A 24,833-nucleotide genomic window follows, 5' to 3' on the forward strand; every position below is an offset into this window, starting at 1 on the left:
CAGTCACATCATGCATATTCGCTGATCCATTCAGACTGCATATAAAAAGCATTTATGTCACTGTTGCACGTCAGTGTTATTATGTACATGCTATGATTAGATGAAAATAATACTTTACCCTAACCTTTTTGTTGTGTTTCCTCACATCCTGAAGGAGAAGAAGCTCCTTTCCTTCTCATTGAAAGCTTTACTTAAAGGGGAACTGCACTTTTTTGGAATTTTGCCTATCATTCACAATTCTTATGAGACAAGAACACATATGTCATTTTTAATTTATTCTAACTTGTAAATAAAAGTCAGTTAACAATGGAGCTAATTGTAGCCATGACGCCATTGCATCTAGTGCGCCCATAAAACCCACTAAAAATATCTAAAAAGCACCAACAATACTCCATTTACATTTTGTGACCTGAATATCAACCAAGTATTAGTAATATTGTTATTGAAAGTGCTAACATTAAGAACTTACTTTTAGCGGCGTATTAGTCACAGAGAGGTAACGATCTTATGCTACTTTATTGACATCATGAGCCAGTAAGCTGCTTTCTCCCCTCTGAGCTGGTGAAAGTTAATTATAGACCATAAATCATGTTTCTCACCTGGATAGTAGAAGGATGTAGCTATAAACCGAGATGTTGGTCAACTTTGACTAGACCCGAGGACGGCATGAAAGACACAAAAAGACGCTGGTTTTGCACCCAACTTTTTTTTTTGCCTGTCACGAGGACTAGGATTCATTCTTCATCTAAACAAGAAGATATGAACATCCCATCAGTCTGCATCCCAGTGAGAACAGACCTTGTACAATAAGTGTTTGTTTTATTAAGTTTGTTGTCTCTCTCAAAGTCTGCTGTGAGTAGTAGTCAGTGTTGTTGTTTATGGAAAAAGTGAACGTTGTGATGAGTCTATGGAATTTATGCGCCGCCTTATGTTTAACATCACCAAATATTATATGAATGTGCCTGTTATTACAATAAGATATATACTGTACTTACAGCATGTATATAAAACCCTGATGGAGGTGTTTGAAAATGTCTTAAAACACCTTAAAGGTGGGATAGAGCGATTCCAATTGACTCCTTTGCAAGCTGACTTTTGCCAGCGTTTACTTCATGTTAGAAGGCATAAAAAAAGAAATACAAATGTGTTCTTGTCTTACATAAGGACTGTGAATGGTAGGCAAAATTCCAAAAAAGTGAACAACGATGGATGTTAGTTTTTTAATGCATTCTAAATATTAAATAAATGCGATCAAAAGTCTGCTTATAATGGAGCCTTTCAATTCTGCCTATTAAGCCCCCAAAAGAACATCCAAACACCTCCATTAGGGTTGTATATACATGATGTAAGTATATATGTAATGTAGTAACACGTACATTTATAATAACATTTGTTATTTACGTATTTGGATCATTTTAACCATACGTGGCGCATTAATTTAAAAAACGCATCACGTTTGCTTTTTTTCTCTTCTTCATAACTGATTTCTCACTGCAGGCTTTTTGAGAGCCAACAAACATAAAAAAAACATCACTTACTGAATAAGATCTGCTCTCATTAGGATGCCTACTGCTAAGATGTTCATATATTTAGATGAAGAATGTCTCATAATCCTCGCGAAGAAACGGTGTGAAAGAGTGGGGGGGGGGGGGGGGAACAAGTTTTTCTCGTGTCATTCTGGCCAGTTCCAGGTCTTAAATAGCTGTCAAAGTGTCCCAACTTGTCGGATTATATCGTCAGCCATCTACTTCGTAGGTGAGATGCATGATTTATGATCTATAATAAAATTGCAAGGAGCAGGAGAGCGATCCGATATGAATCTTGATACATGGGTTACAATACGATTCACTAACAATACTTTTTAAAACTATACGATTCGATACGATGTGATTCGATGCCATACGATGCAGATGGAAGCTTTGCATGGTGAAAAGAAAATTAAACGTATCATGTCAGAACAATGTCATGTGTTTATTTTTTAAATAGACACATATACAAAACAGACGAGGCAGTTCCTGTATTAATTTTGAGCAAATAGAACTATCAACTTCAAGGCATTGCAATCCATAAACTAAAAAATATATGTTTTTTCTTTTGATTCTTAGGTTAGTTGTATTTTTCTTTGTTCTACATTGTTAAACTTGAACTTGTATCAAACTTGAACAAAAGAATGAATCGTTGTGGTATTCACAAACGAAGCAAGTCTATTGACTGTCTCATTGACATGAACTATTGACTGTCTCATTGACATGAACGATGTTTTTTTTTGTTTTTTTTAAGACCGTGATAAAATACTTACATCTCAACCAACCCAGAAACAGTGGCTCCTCTCTGCTCTGACGAGAATGGAATGGACTTTATTGTGATTGCATTTAAAAGTACAACGAAACGTGTTTTCAATACAAGCTGTCTAAAAGTAGACATTCAGTAGACAGGGCCCGAGAGCAAAGGCTCAAGGCAGCATCGCTTGTACGTTCAAGACATTAGAGTGTTACGTGCTTTCATGTCTCCAAACTAGTCGCTTTTGAGAAAGAAAGTCACTAAGAGGAGTTGGAAAGATACTAGATTTAGCAAGCAAGTCGCCAAGTTGACAACACTGCGCTGAGGTGCGTGTAAAAAATAAAGACACAAATACCCGCCTTACGTTGCTTCTGATTAGTTTACATTGCATGGTGCCTTCTGTAGTTGGCTAAATGTAGGCACAAGAATGTATGGATTGGTCTGTGATTGTTTTTTTCCGTAAGTCTATCAGAATGTGATTCTCCTGATCTTGTTTAATCACATCTGATCGAAAAAAGTTAGTACAACTGCTTTCTCTTAAAAAGACATGAACGCATTATTTACTGTGCAATAATAGCTTTAGCAAAGAATGTAAGGATTTAACCTGAGCCGCTCCGCTCTCTTCGTCCTCGTCCAGGTCGTCCATGGACGTAGCCTGGATCTCTGCAGGGTCGATGATTATGTTTGCTTTACTCGCCAAATCATCTGGAGGAAAACAAAAAACATCTTCACATCGCAGAGATTCATGATGCTGTCCAAGGGCCCAATTTAAAAAACCATTAACCCATAATATGTGTGTGGGTCCAAACTGTAATAACATACATATTGGGAAAGCTACAGGAAGTGAAAAGTGGAGAAAATGTGGAATTTTAGAGCTTCCACTCTTCTGGGAAGAAAAAACTACTCCTTGTCTCTCTTTCTGATAGTGCCAATTGACCTTTTCCTACAACAGCCAGACCAATTCTAAATCAATACATCTCCTCAAGTAACACACCTATCAGTAAGGCAAAGTGTGGGTGACAAACATTTGTTTGCTTCTACAAGTCATGCGGTGAATGGCACTTCTATGGCACTACAACGCCTGACGTGCTCGTTAGCCAGCTGGTCCGGTTCCTACTTTTGACGATGCGTGTGGCGCTCAATCACACTGAAAAGTAGGCTAATCAATAAACGAGCTCAGGCCAAGTTAGCAGTAGGTTCAGAACGCCACTGCGGTGATGAACGAGCCGCTGATTTACACCGCTTAACGGCGGGATGTTAATCAGGAGCTGATTCCTGCAGCGCCAAAACTGATGAGACACAGTGAGGAAAAACATCTTCCTGGAGAGGATGATAAGGAGCTCTCAAACAACACCAACTGTGAGGAATCAACAGTGACTTTACCATCTATCCTGTATAATAATAATAATAAAATCAAAGTTTGCTGTGACTGGTCCTTAAAGATAAAGACAACATCAGAACCACCACAGTCACCTAATTTCCAAATCTTCCGATCTTTCATGTAAAAATGAAAACCCCATTATCAGGATTACTGCAGTCAATTGTCATTGTCACCCGAGTTTGTTCTTACATGGACACAAAGCAACTGCGCCCTCTAGCGGAAAAATGTGTCACTTATCAGGGTTCTCTTAAAAAAAAAAGGTGATGATTTGTCTCGTTTGGACCTCGTGGTCTTGCTGTATATGTTTCTTGACTTTGGCTGTGATTACAAACTGACCTTTAAGTGTTTTCTTGAGGTGGGAAAGGAGCCCCCCGAGCCTCTGCAGATCGAAGTAGTCCACCTTCCCATTGTAGAAGATCTGGGGAGGGACGTAGGCGGCTGAAGCAGGAAGACATGGGAGGAATATTTGAAGGGGAGACATGAAGAGAATAGGAAATGAGACAAAGGTGACATGTAAGGAGCACCATGGGAACTCACAAACCCAAACAGCGTTAGTTAACATTCAGGAGCAGATCAAGCAAATTACTTAGTCTGGTTTGCTCTCTGCTCTTGAGAAGGTCCTCAGACACCAATGTTTCCATACATTCAGTTATCCATACTAGACCGCCAAAATTCAATTAGGGCTGCCACAGAAAGACTTGCCGTCCTTTTTTTTTTTTTAAAGATTTGTTGTGTATCGCCTCTTGCTTATAGGCGGTCGGTGACTGTGGACATGTACATTATACTTACTGTACATGGAACCTAGGTAACATTATGAATGTTTTTTTTAAAATCGCCTTTGCTTATTATAAAACGCACGCACAAGCTTCTGTCGCTGTGCGAAATGAAACCAATGACAATAGGTAGGGATGTAAATCGTTAGGATTTTATCGATACTAATACAATTTTCTTTACCGGTACGGATATTCATCAGTACTTAAAGTAATTTGGTGTTCATAAAGATGTTATTTGGGTTGCCACAGAAAGACTTGTTTTCATTCTGAGATTATAAAATTTAGTCCCCACTCCACCACCAAATTATAGCTGACATCAACAACATGCGCAGTAAGGATAATTCCAACCTGATATTTGGAAGATGTGTTTTCATGCTCTACAATCTGAATGACTATTGGCATAAACAACCCGTCTCGATCAGAATTGAAATTTTGATCTGAACGTGTGTGATCGAATGGCCTGTTTACATGAAGCATTTTTATTCCGGTTAGGTTTTTAATCCGATTAAATGCGTCCATGTGCACATAGCTAATGACAGAAACTTATATTAGCGGAGCAAATAACTACATACAGTACTTAACATTGTTCACCATGACTTGCCATTGTCAAAGCATTGTAGGAAATTTGTTTGAATTAAGCCGTCAAACATGCTGCTGTCCTTCAGCTTTTATGGAAGTAATATTGTAGCAAAATTATCCAGTCATCCAATTCGCGTGTCTGTGAACTAATGTTTGATTCTGTATCTCATCGTGTGTAACCAGGCCCTCGCGTGTGTTTTAAGTTGACTGCTGTAGTATGATAAGTGGCCTGAGGGTGGGGGAAAAAAAATCTGTCCGTATTTCATCGATTTGCTGTCTTTTTACATGTGACTTCTTACTACGTTTCTGCCATGAAAGAGTTGTGAGCGTAATCATAGTGGTGTCCGTATACAGATGTTATTTTTGGCTGAATGCACTGCAGCAAATCAGTATTGCAGTCGGCCTTAAATTGAATGCGCAGCACCTCCCGTTGTTGTAGAGTGCGAATTACAGATGCTGCCGTTTGGAAGCGAAGAATCGTGCTAAAGTGGAAAAACAGTGCCAAAAGAAAATTGTTTTTATCTTCAAGAAAATTGTTTTTTTACTTTCAAATTCTTTTTAACTTGAAGAAAATGTTTTATTCTTGCGAATCCTTTTGTGTGTTTGTGTAACATTTTTGTGTTTGAGGAGTTTTGGCAGTAATTTCACTCCATAGCTACGCATTTGCTAATACTTACAATAGCACTTGCATAGCTTCTATGTTGTTTTCTCCCTTGCACACAACTAATTTGGGACAAATATTGCTTCGAGCTGAGTTTTCAGTCTTTTAGGTAAGTGAGCACACACATTTAAACATATAAGCCCTCAAGCGGCAAACAAGCATCACCTTCTGACGACGGCGGTGTCATAACTAAGACCGTTAGCTAGATAAAAAATCCCGATAGCCATATTATTTGTCAAAAATCTTTTAACGGCCCTTCTGTACCAACCCAATTTGAATCTAGTACCAAAAAATACATTCCAACCCGAAAATCAATAATGTTGTTAAATAAGGCTTAAAAACATGAGCTAATGTCGCACATTTCTGATACAAGCATTATATTTTGCATCATTGCAATTTAGAGTAAATCCCAAACGACCACATTGCGGTGCTGTGCAAAATATTGCACATACAGACAAACTAAAAAGAGCTTTACAAAGGTTGTTAGACAACAAGAAGACACTGAGGTATGGTCCGGACCCTTTTGTGTGTTTTGTTTTTCCTCTCAAAGTTCTTTCGTTATTTTGCCTGTCATCAAAAACTGCAATAGGCAATAAACTAAGTGTCAGTGGTGTACTCAATACAATTATATTACTTTTCTTTCAAATTAACAGTTATTAAACAACACTTTGAAATAGTAAATGGCCTTTTATTCCTTGATTACTTTATACATCAGGGCTATTTACCACTAAGTTTTTTACAACTCAAATACTGTAGGTTATATTTAATGAAAATACATGAATGTACACTTTGAATTCAAGGTAGTGTAAAAATAAAGTGTACTGACACAAAAAAAGTTTAATGATCATTTTAGTAATAAAAATATTTTGTCCAAAAACTCAAAAATGATTTGAACAAATAGTGTCAGTAGAGTTTTTCAGTGCATGCTACATTTGAGGAGTTGATTCAGAACAAGCAAAAACAAAAAGTGTGATATAAAAATATTTAGACATTAAAAAAAAAATTCTTACAATAAACTTAGACGGTATGTACTGTATGTTCTCTCGATTCTTCCTGCCCTGCAAGTCCACATTGAGGGCGGAATTTCCGCACACACCACAACGTGTTCTAGCAGTCAGTAAAACGCTGTGTCTCACTGAAGTTGCTGTTCCTTCATAATCTTGTAGTTTAACTTCTACGCTCGCAATACCAATATCGATATTCCTTATTGATACCTGTAATAATCGGTATTCTTGTCGGTACTAACATATTTTTCAGACGATAAGGCACACTTAAAATCCTTTCATTTTCTCAAAAATCAATAGTGCACCTTATAACCCGGTGCGCCTAATGTACGTATTAATTCTGGTTGTGCTGACCAACCATGGTGTAATGATACGTGTGACCGGTAGATGGCAGTCACATATAAAAGATAAGTTTGGACTGCAAGATGATGCTGGCAAGCAAGCCTAATTTTTTGATGTTTCATTGAGAATAATAGAACATTACACACAGCCCTCAAAAATCTCTAAATATGTTTTAGTATGACTTTGATAAGCTACTATGAATTGTCGGCGCATTACGGCTACCGTAGTCATACATGCTGTGCTTCAACATACGGGTATTATTATGGTGTGTATATCCATCCATCCATCCATATTCTACCGCTTGTCCCTCTCAGGGTCCTGGGGGTGCTGGAGCCAATCCCAGCTGCATTTGGGCAGAAGGCAGGGTACTCCCTGGACAAGTCGCCACCTTGTCACAGGGCCATGAGGATCCCAAAATGGCACCTATTAGGAGACATTATCAGGTGCTTAGCTCTTGCGCTTGTTAGCCGTTAGCTAGCGACTAACGTCCATTTGCAGTTGGTAGTGTTTTAGCCACTTCTAAATTACTAATCCTCACCGCCATGGCGACAAATAAACTACGTTTTTTACAAGTATCATCCCTACAGGACGAGGAATGGCAAAACACACCATAGGAGCATACAATAGCTAACCGCTAACAGCAAATAGCGCTCTGAATGTAAACAAATGCCATTGGTGGGTCTACATACACAGACATTGACTGTAACGGTACGATACTACTACGATAGTACATAGTCGATACTACAATGATTACATCAATATTTTTTATTATCACAAAATCCTTTGTCTTTTTTATTGTTTATAAAGTCAGGAAATACGTCCCTAGACACAGAAGAACTTTAAATATGACCAATTTAAGACCCTGTAACTACTTGGTCTTGGATTAATAATAACATTTGTAGTATCACCCAACACTTATTTAGAGTATCAAACAACAGAAGAATCAGTGATTATTGCATTTTAACAAAAGTGTAGATAAAACATATTAAAACAGAAAGTAAGCTGATATTAACCGTAAATGAACAAGTAAATCAATAATCCATTTTCTAATCATGTTGCAAGTCTTGTGGTTTCTGTGTAAAATGTTTATGTGTGCTTATTGGCTGTCAAGTTTTTTTTAGGCCCTAGTGTACAACGCGCCCCCCCCATAGGCGGGCAGTCTGAGATTGACTTTTTTTGGTTTACTTATCTTTCCTCAGCGTCTACCTTTTTCCCCACCTTTTACGGGGCGCCGTTAAGTGGCGACCCATCACCGTTCCTTCTGTCTACCTGTACAATGTTTGTTTGTCTAATCTTGAAGGGGTTTGCTGTAAAAATTAAATTTCGTTGTACTTGTGCAATGACAATAAAGAGCATATCATACCATACCGCTTTTCCCTCATAATTGTGATGAAATAATAATGTGGGAAATGGCAAGATATGTTCCTGCATACGTCAGCAGCCAAATTAGGAGCCTTTATTTGCTTACTTACTACCTTAAGACAAGTTGTTTCGTTTGTTCACTATCTTGTTTAATGCTAAAATTCTTCTTTGATTGCAATAAGAAACATATGTTTAATATATCATACCATGTTATGTTAAAATATAGCCAATAATTAAATTTTTTGTGGTGCTTTATTTTAAAAAGTATTAAAATACTTTTCGGTACAGGTACCAAAATATTGATATCGGGACAACCCTACTCTGAATGTATCCCTACCGTGGACAGGCACACGCGCACCCACCCACCCACCCACCCCCACCCACACACACACACAAACGCACGCACGCACGCACGCGCGCGCACGCACGCACGCACGCACACACACACACACACACACACACACACACACACACACACACACACACACACACACACACACACACACACACACACACACACACACACACACACACACACACACACACACACACACACATATTCAGTGCCACGGTCCAAAGGGGCAGATTGTACCGTGCATGGCAGATCGAACGGTCCGGTATGACACCTGAGTACATATACATCCCTACTGAGGACATGCCAATATTTAAAGGGTGGTTCTTACCCTCACTGTTGGTGCTACCTAGACTCTTCCTACTGCCTTCATCCCAGCATGCACGCACAGCTGTGATGAGCCGGTGCAGGAAACACACCATGTACTCTGGAGGGCACAGAGCTGTAGGATGCTGTACAAACACACACAGACACAGACACAAAAATGTTTTATGCAGGATTCATCATCTCCAGGTCACATAAATCTCCCAAGAGAAGTATGAGGTTAGCCTGATGATTAGAGTGACTTAATAGCGCCAAATGCTCATCATACCCCTCTGTTGCTGGCATTCTCTTGCAGAAACTTGCGGAACTTATTCAGGAAAATGTAGCGTGAGGCTTGGCCCTGGCAGCGAGCAAACACACACAATTAGCTGACATTGTCATAGGCTGATTGGCAACAGTAAACTGGCCCAGCAAACTGGCCCTCGTTTGTAAATGTGAGTGTGAAAGTTGTCTGTCTATCTCTGTTGGTCCTGCGATGAGGTGGCGACTTATTCAGAGTCTACCATGCCTTCCGTCTAAGTGCAGTTGGGATAGGCTCCAAACCTCTCCCTCCCCCCAAACAGATGCTTACTGAAAGTTACGTGAAAACAAAAGGACCTCCACATATTTTCTTCGGGCATGTGGAATAAGATTCCACATGAAGTGAAAAACAAGATCTTTTTTTTTCTTAATCATTGGAAGATAATTTTGCGAGAGTGACTTGGAAAATTCAAGGTAACATTTACAATACTTAGACGACATAACAGTGACAAACATGCACGTACCGTCGTTTTGTCCTTGTTATTAAGCAGCAGTCTCAGAATCTGCACTTGCAGCTCCTCCACCACTAGGAGGAGAGAAGCGCTCATCACATTTGAGCAGAACAATAAGAGAGCAAACATGATTTATTATACTTGTTAGAAAGAATAACGACCACCAACGTTCCCTCTAAGGTGCGTGCCTGTGCAATTGCGCACTGCTCAAGCGTCCTCTGCGCACGACAAATCTATGCCACGCATAAAATCAAATAAAAAAATAAGAGCATAACAATTTTCGACACGACACGGACACGACAGAGAAAACAGTTTTCGTCATCATTGTTCAAATATTGTAACGTCTGTCGAGACGCTTTGAGGACATGAATCCCATCGATCACTTTACTGAGCAAAACTCTTTATTGTCTGCCATAAACTCATCACCAAAACATTAGTAAAAAAAATTATATCTAGCAAAACTGGTCATTTTCTGCAGTACAAACCAGACCAAAACCAACTTTGTTATATCAACAGCAGCCGCTCGCTGCGCCAACACATGCACATACGGCACTTAGCCAGTGATGCGTTTACAGCCACACAAAAAGTTGGACAACTCCAACACCACACATAAAGTGTCATTCCAGGTCGTTACACTATGATTTACCAATCAAATGTGTGCTTATTCTAGTGTCATTTATTAGGAATCTTAATTTATAAATATTAATCATGAAATGCTGTTAGTATATTAAATAAATACTAATAAAAATATATTTTTTACAAACAGTAAGTTGCAGGAATGTACACATGATCCCCTGCTTACATCTCATTGTGCAACATGTGAATGTTTTAATGGGAACTAAATGCAATGTCTGAAAGGGGTACAAATTATTTCCAAAACAGGACCTCCACCCAGACAAACAATACAAGTACACAGTTCATGACAAACAATATTTTTTGTTATTGTCATTGTAAGAGGGCCTAAACACTTATATTAGAAAATAACCTCATGGAAATGACTGCTGTCATTTGATTATAATAATAAGAGAATGTTGTCTGTCTATCTGTGTTGGCCCTGCGATGAGGTGGGGATTTGTCCAGGGTGTACCCCGCCTTCCGCCCAAATGCAGCTGAGATAAGACTCCAGCACCCCCCGCGACTCCGAAAGGGACAAGCGGTAGTAAATGGATGGATGGATGGAGATTTAACTTGTTATTTAGTCAGGTTGGAACAGGTGTGCTGCTGGTGTAGCCACAGTGTGCACGTCTGATGTTGCTCACATGGGCTCCACTGAATGCTCAGGGAGTTTTTGCGTTTGCTCCCACACATGAAAAATTAGAGCGAACATTGACGACCACTGCCATATTTTCAACCAAAAACATCCAAACATGAGAAACTGATGGTCACACCTTCAATTCTCTTTTTCAGCCTCTGACAACCTCGCTCATAAGCTCGCCGCCTCAAACGTTCATCTGAACTTTCATCCTTGGGGTCCCGCTCATCTTTGCCCTGAAAGGGAAAAAAGACAAAAAGTGTTGTCACATACACGCAACAAGCTCCTATATTTTCAGCTTGCACTCTTTTTAGAATACTTTCTACAAGATTATTGGAGTGTATGCATTTGTGAGGTCACTAATGTTTGACATGCTCTAGTTCTACTGGGGAAAATTCATACAATCGTTCTGTTATGGACCTTGCTTTGCGCACTGAGAACCGAAAGGGTTCTTCCCCAAAGTGTTCCACCAAAAATTGGAATAATACAAATGATTCAATGACTGGTTAAGACTGTCTCCCAACACTTTTGGCCAAATAGTTCATGTGGAATGAAGCATTAGATGCGTTACACACACCTCCTTATCAAAGTGCGTTGGCCACCAGGTGGTAGGGATGAGCTCCTCTAGGCCCGCCTCCTTCACTCTGAGTGGCGTCTTAATATAAAAAAAGACAACGGAGCGCAGCACATCGAATGTGAAGTTGTGTTAAGGAAAGTGGAAGCGAGTGACTAAATGACGCCAGCTTGACCTTATCACAAAGGATATAAGACATTACTGAGCAGATACTTCCTGGACTTCTCATGACGCAGGATGGCCGTGGTCAGGCGCAGGTAGTGGATCTAAAAGAGCAACAGGAACCTTGTGAACAACTTCCATCACCCTTACCGGCCACCGGATACACTTCCTACCTGAAAGCCCAGGTCAGGGATGATTGGGGAGAAGCGGTAGGCCCTCAACAGTGACATCATCAGCTGCTTCAGACACTCGTTCACTTCATAGTCCTGCACACAAATAAACACATGCTCACAATGATGATGTCATATGATCCCATGTCATTGTACACATTTTTTTATTTACAAACCACAGCCTGGATTAATATAATGCTTTGCTGTACGAGACTTGCCTCCATGTACAAACGTTGCATCCACCCATTGTGTGTCTGCAGCTAAGCCATTTTGTGCTAATTTTGGGCAGGCTGATCTATCGCCGGTGCTCATTAAAGGGGCCCTACTACGCAAAACCAACTTTTCTTTCCTGTTTGTATTTTTTTTTGTGTATTTGGGATCCCCGTACGTCCTGAAAATTTGAAATGAAAACATGAAGACATGGCAGAGATCTTTATAAAATAATTTTGCCTTCTTCCAAATGAGCCATTTGTAATTTGAGACTTTAGTGACGTAGTTTGCCTTAGTTACGTTAGCGAAAATCTCCATACATGGTAGCTGTTTACACGAAGAGCTTTGAGCGAGTCAGCCATTTTATTCAGTTGTAGTCAAAATAAGTTCCTTCTTTTCCTCCATCCTCTTGTGGGGCAGACTGGCTCGTACACGCACATACATGCATGCTAAAATTCTCCTCTGTTGCCATTTTTAAGAAAAAAGGATAGTATAATTCTAACCTATATCTGTCAATAGATGCAATATGTTAGCACTAAAAACTAGAAAATTGCGAACGGGGAGAAGATGCACTCGAAGAGGGCTCAAATTCTGAAGAGACAGTCAGAAAACAGCTTGAAGATGGCCTGTAAAACAATCTATGCACAATTTGGATCAAAGCACCACCATTACATGTTATGTAGACCACAAGGAAGTGTTTAAAACAGACCTGGGCATTCTGCGGCCCGCGGGCCGCATCCGGCCCTTTGTACGTCCCTGTCCGGCCCGCGTGAGGCCAATTATAAATTACAAAATAAATTTAAAAAAGTATCTATTTCGAGTGTGCAATACAACGGTGCTGCTTTTGTTTTGAAAAGCGTTATTTGTATTACTTCCGTGTGGACGTATGCTCGTGCGCGCAGCGGCAATCACAAATTACAAAATAAATTTAAAAAAACATGTTTGTCGTGCGTGCAATACAACTGTGCTGCTTTTATTTTGAAAAGTGTTATATGTGCGTATGTCCTGTGAGTGAAGGCGCATAGCGACAAGTGATGCCCGGTTATCCCCGAGACGCTAAAAAGAGAAAAGTTGATGACGAATGGCGTGTTTTCAACAAGACATGGACTGCCAAGTAAAGGTAAATCCGTTGTGCTTAATTGTGGTACACACGTTGCTGTGTTTAAAGAATATAGTGTAACGACCTGCTGAAGTAGATGTTGTCTTCTTGAGTTGCGTAAATGAGAAGTGAGGAGACGTGCGTGTGGAAGGAACGAGATATGTTGAGCTGTGTTAGTATAGCTTGCTCAATAAAAGTTTAAAAAGAGCGTCAGACTTGGTGTGCACTTCTTCTGGACGCTACAATTGGTGTCAGAAGTAAAACTTTGCGCATACTGCGCTGTTTGTGTGCTACGTCATCGGGAGGTACGTGCCACGTGAGGAGCTCGCCGCAAAGAGAGAGAGACAGAGAGAGACAGAGAGAGAGAGAGAGAGAGACAGAGACAGCGTTTACAGGTGCAGCCACGCTGCTTGCCACGGGGGGAATTCCGCCCTCAATGAAGACTCCCAGGTTTGATGGCAAGGCGAACTGGGAGGCATTTCATCCCACTTCTGACATCAATTGTAGCGTCCAGAATAAGTGCACACCAAGTCTGATGCTCTTTTTAAACTTTTATTGAGCATGCTATACTAACACAGCTCAACTTATCTCGTTCTTTCCAAAAGGAAAACCAATCCTCACACCTAATTTCCGCAACAGCAACGCTTCCTCCTTCTTCGCCAATCACCTTACAGGCGTGCTACGTTCACAACAAAGAGGATGCAGTATAAAGTGACAGAAATTGAAATTTTTGTATTGTAATATACATCAGGAAGTGTTGTGTAAGAAAGTGTTAAAAATAAAACCATCAAAAGCCATCTGCTTTTGTATAAAGATAAGTTAGGTTAAATGAAAATGTTATTATTATTATTATCTATCTTACGGTATATCAAAAATAATTTGAGCAAAATTTAATTGAAATATTGTCGGTGTGGCCCTCCAGCAGTGCTCGGGTTGCTCATGCGGCCCCCGGTAAAAATTAATTGCCCACCCCTGGTTTAAAATGTAGAAAATAACCCTAATATGACCCCTTTAGGTCAGCAGAGCAGGGATGTCGTTAGCTACTATGTACCTAGGTGTATTTTTTTTACTTTGTTTTTCGCTATTTTACAGCATTGTCCTAATTTTACTAGCTCAAAATGAGTAAAAAGAAAGCAATGGACAAAAGATGTGCGGTGTCAAACAGTCAGGAAGTAAATGGTAAATGGGTTATACTTGTATAGTGCTTTTCTACCTATTTAAGGAACTCAAAGCGCTTTGACACTATTTCCACATTCACCCATTCACACACACATTCACACACTGATGGCGGGAGCTGCCATGCAAGGCGCTAACCAGGACCCATCAGGAGCAAGGATGAAGTGTCTTGCTCAAGGACACAACGGACGTGACTAGGATGGTAGAAGGTGGGGATTGAACCAGTAACCCTCTGATTGCTGGCACGGCCACTCTCCCAACTTCGCCACGCCGTCCTCTATCCGTATCCACAGCTTTGTCAACACTGCCTCCACCCCCTGTCCCCTTTTCTTTGGCTGCACACCAAGAAAATTTACAAACAAGGTGAAGTAGATTCCATTTTTCGTTCCTAATAATCATACACTGGCTGTTAAGGTTAAGGAGTTTTGTGATTTCAAATTGTGGATGCACCACAGGGCTAGTGACTGCATGGGTGCGTGTCTGCCTCTTGTGAAGACATAACGGCGCATAGACGCAGCGACTCATGGCTCTCCAGTCTCGGTGCTTAGTATAGTGTTTTTGTATGCTTTGTGTTAAGGTTAAGGAGTTTTGTGATTTCAAATTGTGGATGCACCACTGTTAAGGTTAAGGAGTTTTGTGATTTCAAATTGTGGATGCACCACAGGGCTAGTGACTGCATGGGTGCGTGTCTGCCTCTTGTGAAGACATAACGGCGCATAGACGCAGCGACTCATGGCTCTCCAGTCTCGGTGCTTAGTATAGTGTTTTTGTATGCTTTGTTTTGTGGGTTTTTGTGTGGAAACACCAAAGTATGTTGGGCGAATCCTACATATAGTCGCCAGGAATTACAACCTTTGAAACCGACGCTTCCCAGCATTCTTCTCTCCAACGCCAGATCCATTGGGAATAAGATCGACGAGCTGAGACTACAGATGGCAGCCGACAAGAGTTTCCGTGACTGCAGTGTTTTGCTAATAACTACAACCTTCCATACCAAACTCGGCTATCGGGCTAGGAGGCCACACGCTCCACCGAGATGCAGACCCTTCTATTTACCCCGTGAGTTTACCACTGTCATGGTAATGGAAGTCTACATACCACCCAATGCTAATGCTAACATAGCTTTGGGGGAACTATATAGAGCAGTTAGCAGCCGGCAGAGCTCTTATACTGATGCAGTGCACATCGTAGCGGGAGACTTTAACCATGTTGAACTGAAGACAGTACTCCCCAGATTCAGTCAGCATGTCAAGTGTGCCACAAGAGGAGCAAACACATTGGACAAATCCTACAGCAATATCCAAAAAGACTATAGAGCAAGACAACTACCACATCTGGGTCTTTCAGATCACATGTCCATGCTGCTGATTCCTGCATACACCCTCCTCAGGAAGAGAGAACCCCCAACCATAAAAACTGTGAAAACATGGGCAGAAGGTGCACTACACCTGCTGCTAGACTGCTTTGAGAGCACAAATTGGAGTGTGTTTGAACACCAGGACCTAGAGGAGTACACCACATCTGTGATCGCCTACATCACCTTCTGCATTGATAGTGTCAGTGTTGACAAACGTCTCCGGGAAAACTCCAACCAGAAACCCTGGATGACTAAAGAGGTGAAGGCACTGCTGAGGCACAGGCACTGTTTCAGAGAATTCCTCTCGGACCGGGTGAAGAGAGTCAGAGTTGGGCCTCGTCTCTCCACAGCCCTCAGCCTTAACATTGGCTCGCCACAAGCTTGTGGAATCTCTGCACTCTGTACACCCACGACTGCATCACCTCTCACCCAGACAATGCCATCGTCAAATTTGCAGACAAGACTACTTTAGTGGGACTGATCTCTGGAGGTGATGAGACAGTGTAGAGGGAGGGGGTTCAGAGACTGGTATGGTGGTGTGCTGGTAATAACCTGGACCTCAACATCTCTAAGACAAAGGAGGTGATTGTGGACTACAGAAAAAGGAAGGCTGATACGACTTCATCCACATAAACGGGGAGTGTGTGGAGAGGGTGCCAAGCTTAAAGTTCCTAGGCGTGCACATGGATGAAGACTTCAAATGGAGCTCCAACACCTCTGCGGTCGTGAAGAGAGGCCAAAAGCGGCTCTACTGCCTGAGGATCCTCAGGAGGATCAACTTGAAGAGGGTGCTGCTGACTTCTACCGCTGCTCCGTTGATAGTCTGCTGACGTATTGTATATCTGTGTGGTTCGCCAGCTGCACCATGGCACACAAAAAGGCACTACAGAGGATCATCAACACCGCCCAAAAAATAATTGGGCGCCCTCTCCCCTCCCTAAAGGACCTCTATAGCACCCGTTGTCTCAAGAGAACACGAAGCATTTTAAAAGACAGTACACAACCAGGAAACCGGATGTTTCAGCTGTTGCCCTCAGGCAGAAGATTCACAGTACTGAAAACACGAACAAATAAACTGAGGGACAATTTTTATAACCGGGCCAAAGTCCTGTTAAATACAAACATGTGACTTTGAAATTGTGTCATTTCATGCACAAGAGCAATCAGCAACATTGATAATATAACTTGTTTTAATGCGTGCAATAACATGCTTGCAATGTAAAGTTTTTATAATGAGTGGATACAATTCCAGTTTATTTATTTATTTATTTTCTAAATTTTCTTCAGCACTGAGGAGAAATTCTGTGCCCAAAATTTAATTGAACTGGTGTACTGTGTTTGCTTGTGCAAGGACAATAAATATTCTCATCTTATCTTAGCAGCACGAGGAGGGACAGTTCAGCTGGTTGCTGTTGTTTTGACTTTGTTATTAATTACCCTAGCTATGTTTGATTAATATACAGTACTCTATGACTCTTTCTATTGTATTCAAAGTGTGCAAACGTTTACCTACATATGATCTTTTGTCAAGGCTGGAAAAAATTATTCATATTTTCATTTTTTCTGATGGAGAAACTTTTCTACTTACAAAACGAGTTTAAGAACAAATTTAGTCCATAAATCGAGGTTCCACTGTATTTACCTCCATGAGAAGCCAGAAGAGGTCCAGCAGCTGCTGAATGAGCGGGTGTTCATCCACGGAACCTCCACCCTCCAGAATCCCCAACAGGAAGTTCATGAGCACGTCCTCCACCAGGTAAACTTTACACTAGGCATGTAAAGAGAAGGTGACATCAGTGTGCTATAGTAAATGTTTAAGAGCAGGAAGATGATACTAATGAATGAGTGGACAATAGACCAATGAGAGGCTGCTCTCAAATATATAGGAAGAGGTTTTTACCATGAGAGGAGCAAAGTGGTTGAAGATGTGAGCAAGCGTGATGAGGACTGTTGGTTCTCCGTTAAGCCTCCAAAGAGAACAATCCTTCTCGAGCAAGCGCTCTTCCTGCAAGGAACATTAGCTTTAGTTTAAAAGACCGCCGCATGGACCAGAGAGGTCTTGGATGTGACATGGTCCGACCTGTATGTCGATGGCAGTGGAAAGGACGTTTTTGATGTAGCCAAGCAGTTTGTGAGCTTTGGTCAGGTCTGCAGTGGGGGGGTCCTGCAGGGGCAGATAGCCTTCCACGGGATACGTGCACCACATTAAGGATAATGCAGCATAGAGCTTAAAAAAGTCAACACCAAATAAAGCATGCAGTGTTTTTTTTACTTCCAGGATATCTGAGAGGTCTGCTCCCGAAGTTGAACGCCACCGACTCCTTAAAGGAGAGGCTGATTGCGGGAAAATATGCTACGCCTGGACCTATCTTGATGTCGCTGAACGCTGTGCCCAGAGACTGACCGTTCCTGGGGTTAAATTGTCAAAGCATCTTTTCAGCTGTGGTACATTTATACAACTGCAATATTTTAGATCACATTAAACCGGGCAGGCAAAGACAACAGGGGTCACCAACAGGCAGAAGGTGATGGTAGCTTCGTCCAGGTCGATCAGACAGCTGACGATGTCCCCGGCCGCCCATGACTAAGACGACAAACTAACATCAGAGACAACAACATTAACAAAAGTTGCATGACCTCAGAGATCACTTTACCTTCCCATAGTTGGTGGTGGTCACGTTCCACTTGCGCACCCGGTTTCCGTCGTAGGCGTAAGAATCGGGGGTGTCACCAACGCCTTCCTATAGAAGAAGTCACAGCAACACCATCACGGGCTTTGTGGTTCTACAGATGATGCTAACACTGCTGCGAGGACCAGTTACCTCCTGGTTGAAGCGACAGTTGAGTGTGCACCATCCGATCTGCATGAGACCCTGCGAGGAGATCAGCACCTCGTAGGCCCATTTCCCTGTAGATGCCACACAATAAGAGGTCACTGTTCAACCCAAATAAAGCGTCACATGCAGCTAGCTGAAGACTAACAGCAATGAGACGTCGAATAAATAGGAGGGAATCGGTAAATTGTAATCCGATATGTTCGGAGCGGAACCTTCGGTTTGCCACAGAGCACACCAAGTTCCTACACGGTGGGCACCTCACGATTTGATACATTTTTGGTATATAAATTATAATAAAACTTTTTCAAAACAGGTTACAGACTACAAGAGCGCCTCTTGGCTGTTGATGATGGCCCATAAAACTTGTTTTTAAAATTTTATTTACAAAAATCACAGAATGCTAATCAATATAAGAAAAGAAAAGAAAGTAACAATGACTCCAACCCAATACCAGCTTTACAATACTTAAAATAGAAATATAAAAAGCAATTGAGAAGATATACAAATTAAATACTCAAGTACAATCCTAAAAATAGGAAAATCTAAAATTATTATAAGCAACAGTATAACTGATATTAATATCAATAATAGTTGTATATGGTTTTCAATCTAAAAATTTATTATTAAAGCTGGGGTACCTAAGTTTTATTCTTTAACTTAAAAAAAATCATATTAGCATCATAACAGTAATAATTTAGGAAAAAAATCATACGTCTGTGTGAGCAAAACTGTTTATATTCGGACATAACCACACCAAAAACATGAGTAAAACACTACTATCTCGAAAAACTAGTCATTTTCTGCCGTACAAACCAGGCCAAAACCAACTTGTCATCTGTCACCAACACGCATACCACCAAACCACTGGTGCGTTTATGGCCACACAAAAAGTCGGACAACTCAAACACCACACAAAGTTACACTATGACTCCTCAGTCATACGTGTGCTTATTTTACTGTCATTTATTATTAATGTTAATTTATTTATATTAGTCATGGAATGCTGTTACACACACTATGTTGAAGTATTACTATTATTATTAATTATTATTATTATTATTATTATTATTATTATTTATCTTACGGTATATATCAAAAATAATATTGAGCAAAATTTAATTGAAATATTGTCGATGTGGCCCTCCAGCAGTGCTCGGGTTGCTCATGCGGCCCCCGGTAAAAATTAATTGCCCGCCCCTGGTCTACACGATGCTTCCCTAACATGGATCAGCACATACCTTTGTAAACACAAGTGGTGGCTCGGATGGAGCTGAAGTTACTATGACCGATGACCTGAGGTGAGAATGTGACATGTCAATCATCATCTAGCATTCAAGAAAACATCATGAATAAAAAACGGTTTTATACCCCGAGCAGGTCGTCGTCTACAAACAGAAGCCCCTCGAAGCCGCTAGTATGGTCCAGAACCACCGGCTGAGGGCCCAGACGACCTTCAACGGGCTGGTCTGGACAAGGCGGGAAAGATAAGATAGTCAACAATAACTATAATTTACATTTTAGACCAACACTTTTTATCCTTTTCATCCAATATACCTCGACTGTCCTCAGTGCTTTCTCCCTCAGACAACAACGTTTCTAAGTGAGCACCAAGATCCTGGAAAGCCAAAGACTTCCTAAAGACAAGGGACAAGAAGAGGACAGTCAGACAAGTCCCTCATAGGTATGGGCGATATGGCCTAAAATCTATATCACGATATACAGTATATATATTGCAGCCTCCTGCGATAACGATATATACATTATATATTATTAGGTATGAAAATAGAACAGTTTCACAAAGCACTTGTTCTTCTGTTGTTTGGATACTTTACATTAGTTCTGGGCGAGACTACAAATTTGGATATCGATCCAACACCAAGTAGTTACAAGGGCATTATTGGTCATACCAATGTTTATACTGATACATCAAAGTTTCAAGATCGTTGAACAATTACATTTTTGCTCACAATTATAATCAGACAAAAACACAGGATGGGGGAGTAACAATATCAAATAATATGACAACAATTTTCTTATTCCCTGTTGTTACAAATCATATTTGAGAAAAATAAAGTAGATAGAGCAAAATAACTCACACAAGCAAAAACTAATGTTGGCTCCGATTTAAATTAAAATCAACCATATACTGATACTAGGGTTGCATGATATAGACGATAAACAATATATATACCGTAATATCCATTTGGCTGCCAATAGAGTTTTTAATACTATCGGCATAGCGTGATAATGCATGTTGATGACTTATTCTCGCTCTGTCATTTAAATTTGACAGCAACAATGTAGTGTCCTCGCTAGCCAGATAGCGGCTAACTAATCTTTGCCTCGATGGCGGAGAGTAAACTACGTTGATGATCACTGGAGGACTAGAGGATAAGGAATATTTAAACATGCTGCACTGCAAACCATTGGAAGATACAAGAAGACATGCTAACTGCTAAGCGAGAGAGCTCTTGAATGTTAATAGGGGTGGGCAGATTGAGATAAATATGGACAGTTACAATACCAAGTATAGTATCTGTATATGGTCAACACCGCAGTGATTAGATAAATATTTTTCACGATCAAATCAAAAATAATTTTTTGCAGGACTTTAGGACTTTAATTCAGAGCCAACAGTAGTTTTTGCTTATGTTTAGTTATTTTGCACCATTGAGTTTATTTAGCACAAAATATTGTATGTATTAAAAAAAAAAAAACACATAAATGTAATATTTAATTGATATTGTTAGACCACCATTCTGTGTACTGTTCTTATATTTGTCAGATATTACCAGTGAATTAGCGAGGAGCTTAATAATAGTTTTGATAAAATAATACAATGCAAAAGGTCAGAAGCTAAATTAGGACACTTGGTAACCAATTGAAATGCTTCATTTATCATTTAAATGCCAAATAATATATTGTGATCATTATCGCAGGAGGCTACAATGTACAGTATATAGCAATATAGAATTTAGGCCATATCACCAATCCCTAACTGATACTATACTTGGTATCGTTACTGTCAATATTTGTATCTATCCGCCCAGCTCTGTTTACATTTAACAGCTCTTGCTTTGGTGTTAGCCTGGCTTCTTGTATACTCCTATGTTGTATAGTGTGGCATGTTTAGCTAGTCCTCATCCTCCAGTAATGATACTTGTAAGAAAGGTTTACTTGCCACCATGGAGGCAAGGACTAGTGACTTAGTAACGGCTTCGCATTGTAGAGAGACTTTAGCTGCTACCTGGTTAGTGGGGACGCTACATTGCGTTGAGGACGCTTTTAATCGCTTGTCGCTGTCAAATTTTCAGGACACAGCTATAATTTGTCATCAACATACACTATTACGACGTGGTATTAAAAGCTCTATAATCGGCCAAGTTTATTTTGAAAATTGTGTAAGTATGTGACGATAAATGGTAATAATGATAATTGCAGTAAATCTAACGAAGGTTAGTATTACCATTTTAAATGAAAATGATTGAATAACCGTGATTGTTACAACTGCACTTTGATAAACTCATGGACTGACTGGCGCCAGCTCGCTAGCTTAAATGCTAGCATTAAAACAAGAGACATTAATGTCTTTCCGCATTAAAAACAACATACCCCAATCAAAACTTGTATAAACACATACAGTACAGTACAAACACAACACTGTCTGAGCAACAAAGATATTCAATTAGGCACATTGAACTAAGGCTGCAGCTAACGATTATTTTTCTATCGATTAATCGGTTAATCTATATATTATTTTTTCGATTCATCTATAGATTAGATTATTTTTTTATTTAAAATGAAGATGAAAAAATAAATGTAGGCCTGTTTTTTCAAAAGCCATGGCTTTTATTTACAAAAAAAAACAAGTATGGCCACTCAGTCAACATTGACCACAACATGACAAAATATTCTGTAACAATGTAAACATTTAAAACTTTTAACATTTAACAAAATTAAAAGTAGCTTATTTGCTTTTTAATGTGCAAATATAAAGGTAAACATCCAGTGCAAATCTTAATATTCTGCGATAGTATATGCAGTTCAAAAGTAAAAGTATTGCTTATTTTGCTTTAAAATGTGCAAAAATAAAGATAAACATCCAATACAAAAAAGTGCAAAACGAAATATTCTGTAACAACAGTGTAAACATTTCAACAAAAGTGAAAGTATTGCTTATTTGCTAAAATGTGCAAAAATAAAGATAAACATCCAATACAAAAAAGTGCCAATCTAAATATTCTGGAGCACTGTAAACATTAAGTATTGCTTTTAAAATGTGCAAAAAAAACATCCAGTCCAACACAGTACACAATAACCAATTCTACTCATTCCAGTGAGTGGCTAACAGTTGTAATGAAGAAAGGTTAGCATGTCTACATTCTCTGGTTCTTTTCATGTTTACAATATTCCCAGCAGCTGAAAATAGGCGCTCAGAAGGGGTCGATGTGGCTGGAACCATCATGTTTTAAGACGGCCACAATCATCCCAGTGCCTAAAAACCCCACAATCTCCTCCCTCAATGATTACCGCCCCGTTGCGCTCACCCCCATCATAATGAAGTGCTTCGAGACGCTGGTAAAGGAATATATTGTCTCTAGACTTCCCCCCACATTCGACCCATACCAGTTTGCTTATCGCCCTAACCGCTCCACAGAGGACGCCATTTCCTCTGCACTCCACCTGAGCTTAGAACATCTGGAAGGAAAGGACACACACAAGCGGATGTTGTTCCTGGACTTCAGCTCAGCATTCAACACCATCATCCCGCAACACTTGGTGAGCAAACTGGCCCCCCTTGGATTCAGTACCCCCCTATGCAACGGCTGCTTGACTTCGTCACAGACAGACCCCAATCTGTGAAAGTGGGCAACAACACCTCCAGTGCCATCTCCCTGAGCACCGGCTCCCCCCAGGGCTGCGTCCTGAATCCGCTGCTGTTCACGTTGATGACCCATGACTGCTGCGCCAGGTCCACTACTAACCACATTGTGAAGTATGCGGACGACACGACAGTAGTGGGCCTCATCCGTGACAACAATGACATGGACTGCAGGGAGGAGGTGAAACATCTGGTTGACTGGTGCAGAACCAACAACCTGGTCCTGAATGTCAACAAGACCAAGGAGATCATCGTTGACTTCAGGAAGCACCAGTCCAGCCACGCTCCACTCTACATCAACGGCACGGCGGTGGAGATAGTAAGTAGCACCAAGTTCCTGGGGGTGCAGATAACTGACAATATGACCTGGTCCCTACACACCGGAGCTCTTGTAAAAAGAGCTCAGCAGCGCATGCACTTTTTGCGTCGGATGAAAAGAGCACAGTTCCCTCCCCCCATTCTCACCACATTAACAATGTCTGTTAGTCCGGGTGAGGAGTCAGTTAAGCTAGAACTAGCCAGCGCCAGGCTGGATAATCCATGTACGCATAGCAATTCTCTTAGAATAATACACAATTCACATAATGTTTTTTCTGTTGTGTCTGTGTCAGAGGTGGACATGCATTCTACTGAGGTGGCAAATTATGATATGTCCAGTCTATTGCAGCACCAAGCAAACAATCAGAAAATTCCCGTCATATCAATTCCTAGATATGGTCGAAACTATTTAAAGTGCACTACGCATAATAAACGCAACATTGTTAATATTGCCACTACGGATAATCTTAACAAAAACTCGTCAAAACAGCCCAATACCTATAATATGGGCTTTTTAAACATAAGATCATTGTCTCCCAAGGCGTTATTAGTTAATGAGGTCATTAGAGACAACAATCTTAACGTCATTGGTCTTAGCGAAACCTGGCTCAAACCAGACGAATTTTTTGCGCTCAATGAGGCATCTCCTCCTAACTATACGAATGCGCATGTTGCCCGTCCTCTTAAAAGGGGAGGGGGTGTCGCACTAATATACAATGAAAATTTCAACCTTACCCCTAACCTAAATAATAAATATAAATCGTTTGAGGTGCTTACTATGAGGTCTGTCACACCGCTACCTCTCGACCTGGCTGTTATCTACCGCCCCCCTGGGCCCTATTCGGACTTTATCAGTGAATTCTCAGAGTTTGTTGCTGATCTAGTGACGCACGCCGACAATATAATCATAATGGGGGACTTTAATATCCATATGAATACCCCATCGGACCCTCAGTGCGTGGCGCTCCAAACCATAATTGATAGCT

General features: G+C 40.5%; 1 protein-coding gene across 2 annotated transcripts in view; it reads right to left on the reverse strand.

Moving 5' to 3' along the window:
• The window catches only part of LOC133650363 (E3 ubiquitin-protein ligase RNF123), a 74,462-nt gene that overhangs the window by 38,109 nt on the left and 11,520 nt on the right, over positions 1-24,833 (reverse strand). For both annotated transcript variants that reach the window (XM_062047521.1, XM_062047513.1), the window contains exons 4-22: positions 20,202-20,281; positions 20,016-20,113; positions 19,886-19,940; positions 18,633-18,718; positions 18,465-18,551; positions 18,327-18,394; positions 18,094-18,219; positions 17,891-18,005; positions 17,711-17,815; positions 17,453-17,578; positions 11,972-12,064; positions 11,827-11,902; positions 11,640-11,755; positions 11,199-11,298; positions 9,823-9,884; positions 9,327-9,398; positions 9,066-9,186; positions 3,998-4,099; positions 2,885-2,985 (exon numbers count right to left, since the gene is read on the reverse strand). In XM_062047521.1, the coding sequence (XP_061903505.1) occupies positions 2,885-2,985; positions 3,998-4,099; positions 9,066-9,186; positions 9,327-9,398; positions 9,823-9,884; positions 11,199-11,298; positions 11,640-11,755; positions 11,827-11,902; positions 11,972-12,064; positions 17,453-17,578; positions 17,711-17,815; positions 17,891-18,005; positions 18,094-18,219; positions 18,327-18,394; positions 18,465-18,551; positions 18,633-18,718; positions 19,886-19,940; positions 20,016-20,113; positions 20,202-20,281 (1,789 nt within the window). The remainder of the gene's footprint in view (positions 1-2,884; positions 2,986-3,997; positions 4,100-9,065; positions 9,187-9,326; positions 9,399-9,822; positions 9,885-11,198; positions 11,299-11,639; positions 11,756-11,826; positions 11,903-11,971; positions 12,065-17,452; positions 17,579-17,710; positions 17,816-17,890; positions 18,006-18,093; positions 18,220-18,326; positions 18,395-18,464; positions 18,552-18,632; positions 18,719-19,885; positions 19,941-20,015; positions 20,114-20,201; positions 20,282-24,833) is intronic.

Source organism: Entelurus aequoreus, linkage group LG01 (genome assembly GCF_033978785.1).
Source record: "Entelurus aequoreus isolate RoL-2023_Sb linkage group LG01, RoL_Eaeq_v1.1, whole genome shotgun sequence".
Lineage (NCBI taxonomy): Eukaryota > Metazoa > Chordata > Actinopteri > Syngnathiformes > Syngnathidae > Entelurus > Entelurus aequoreus.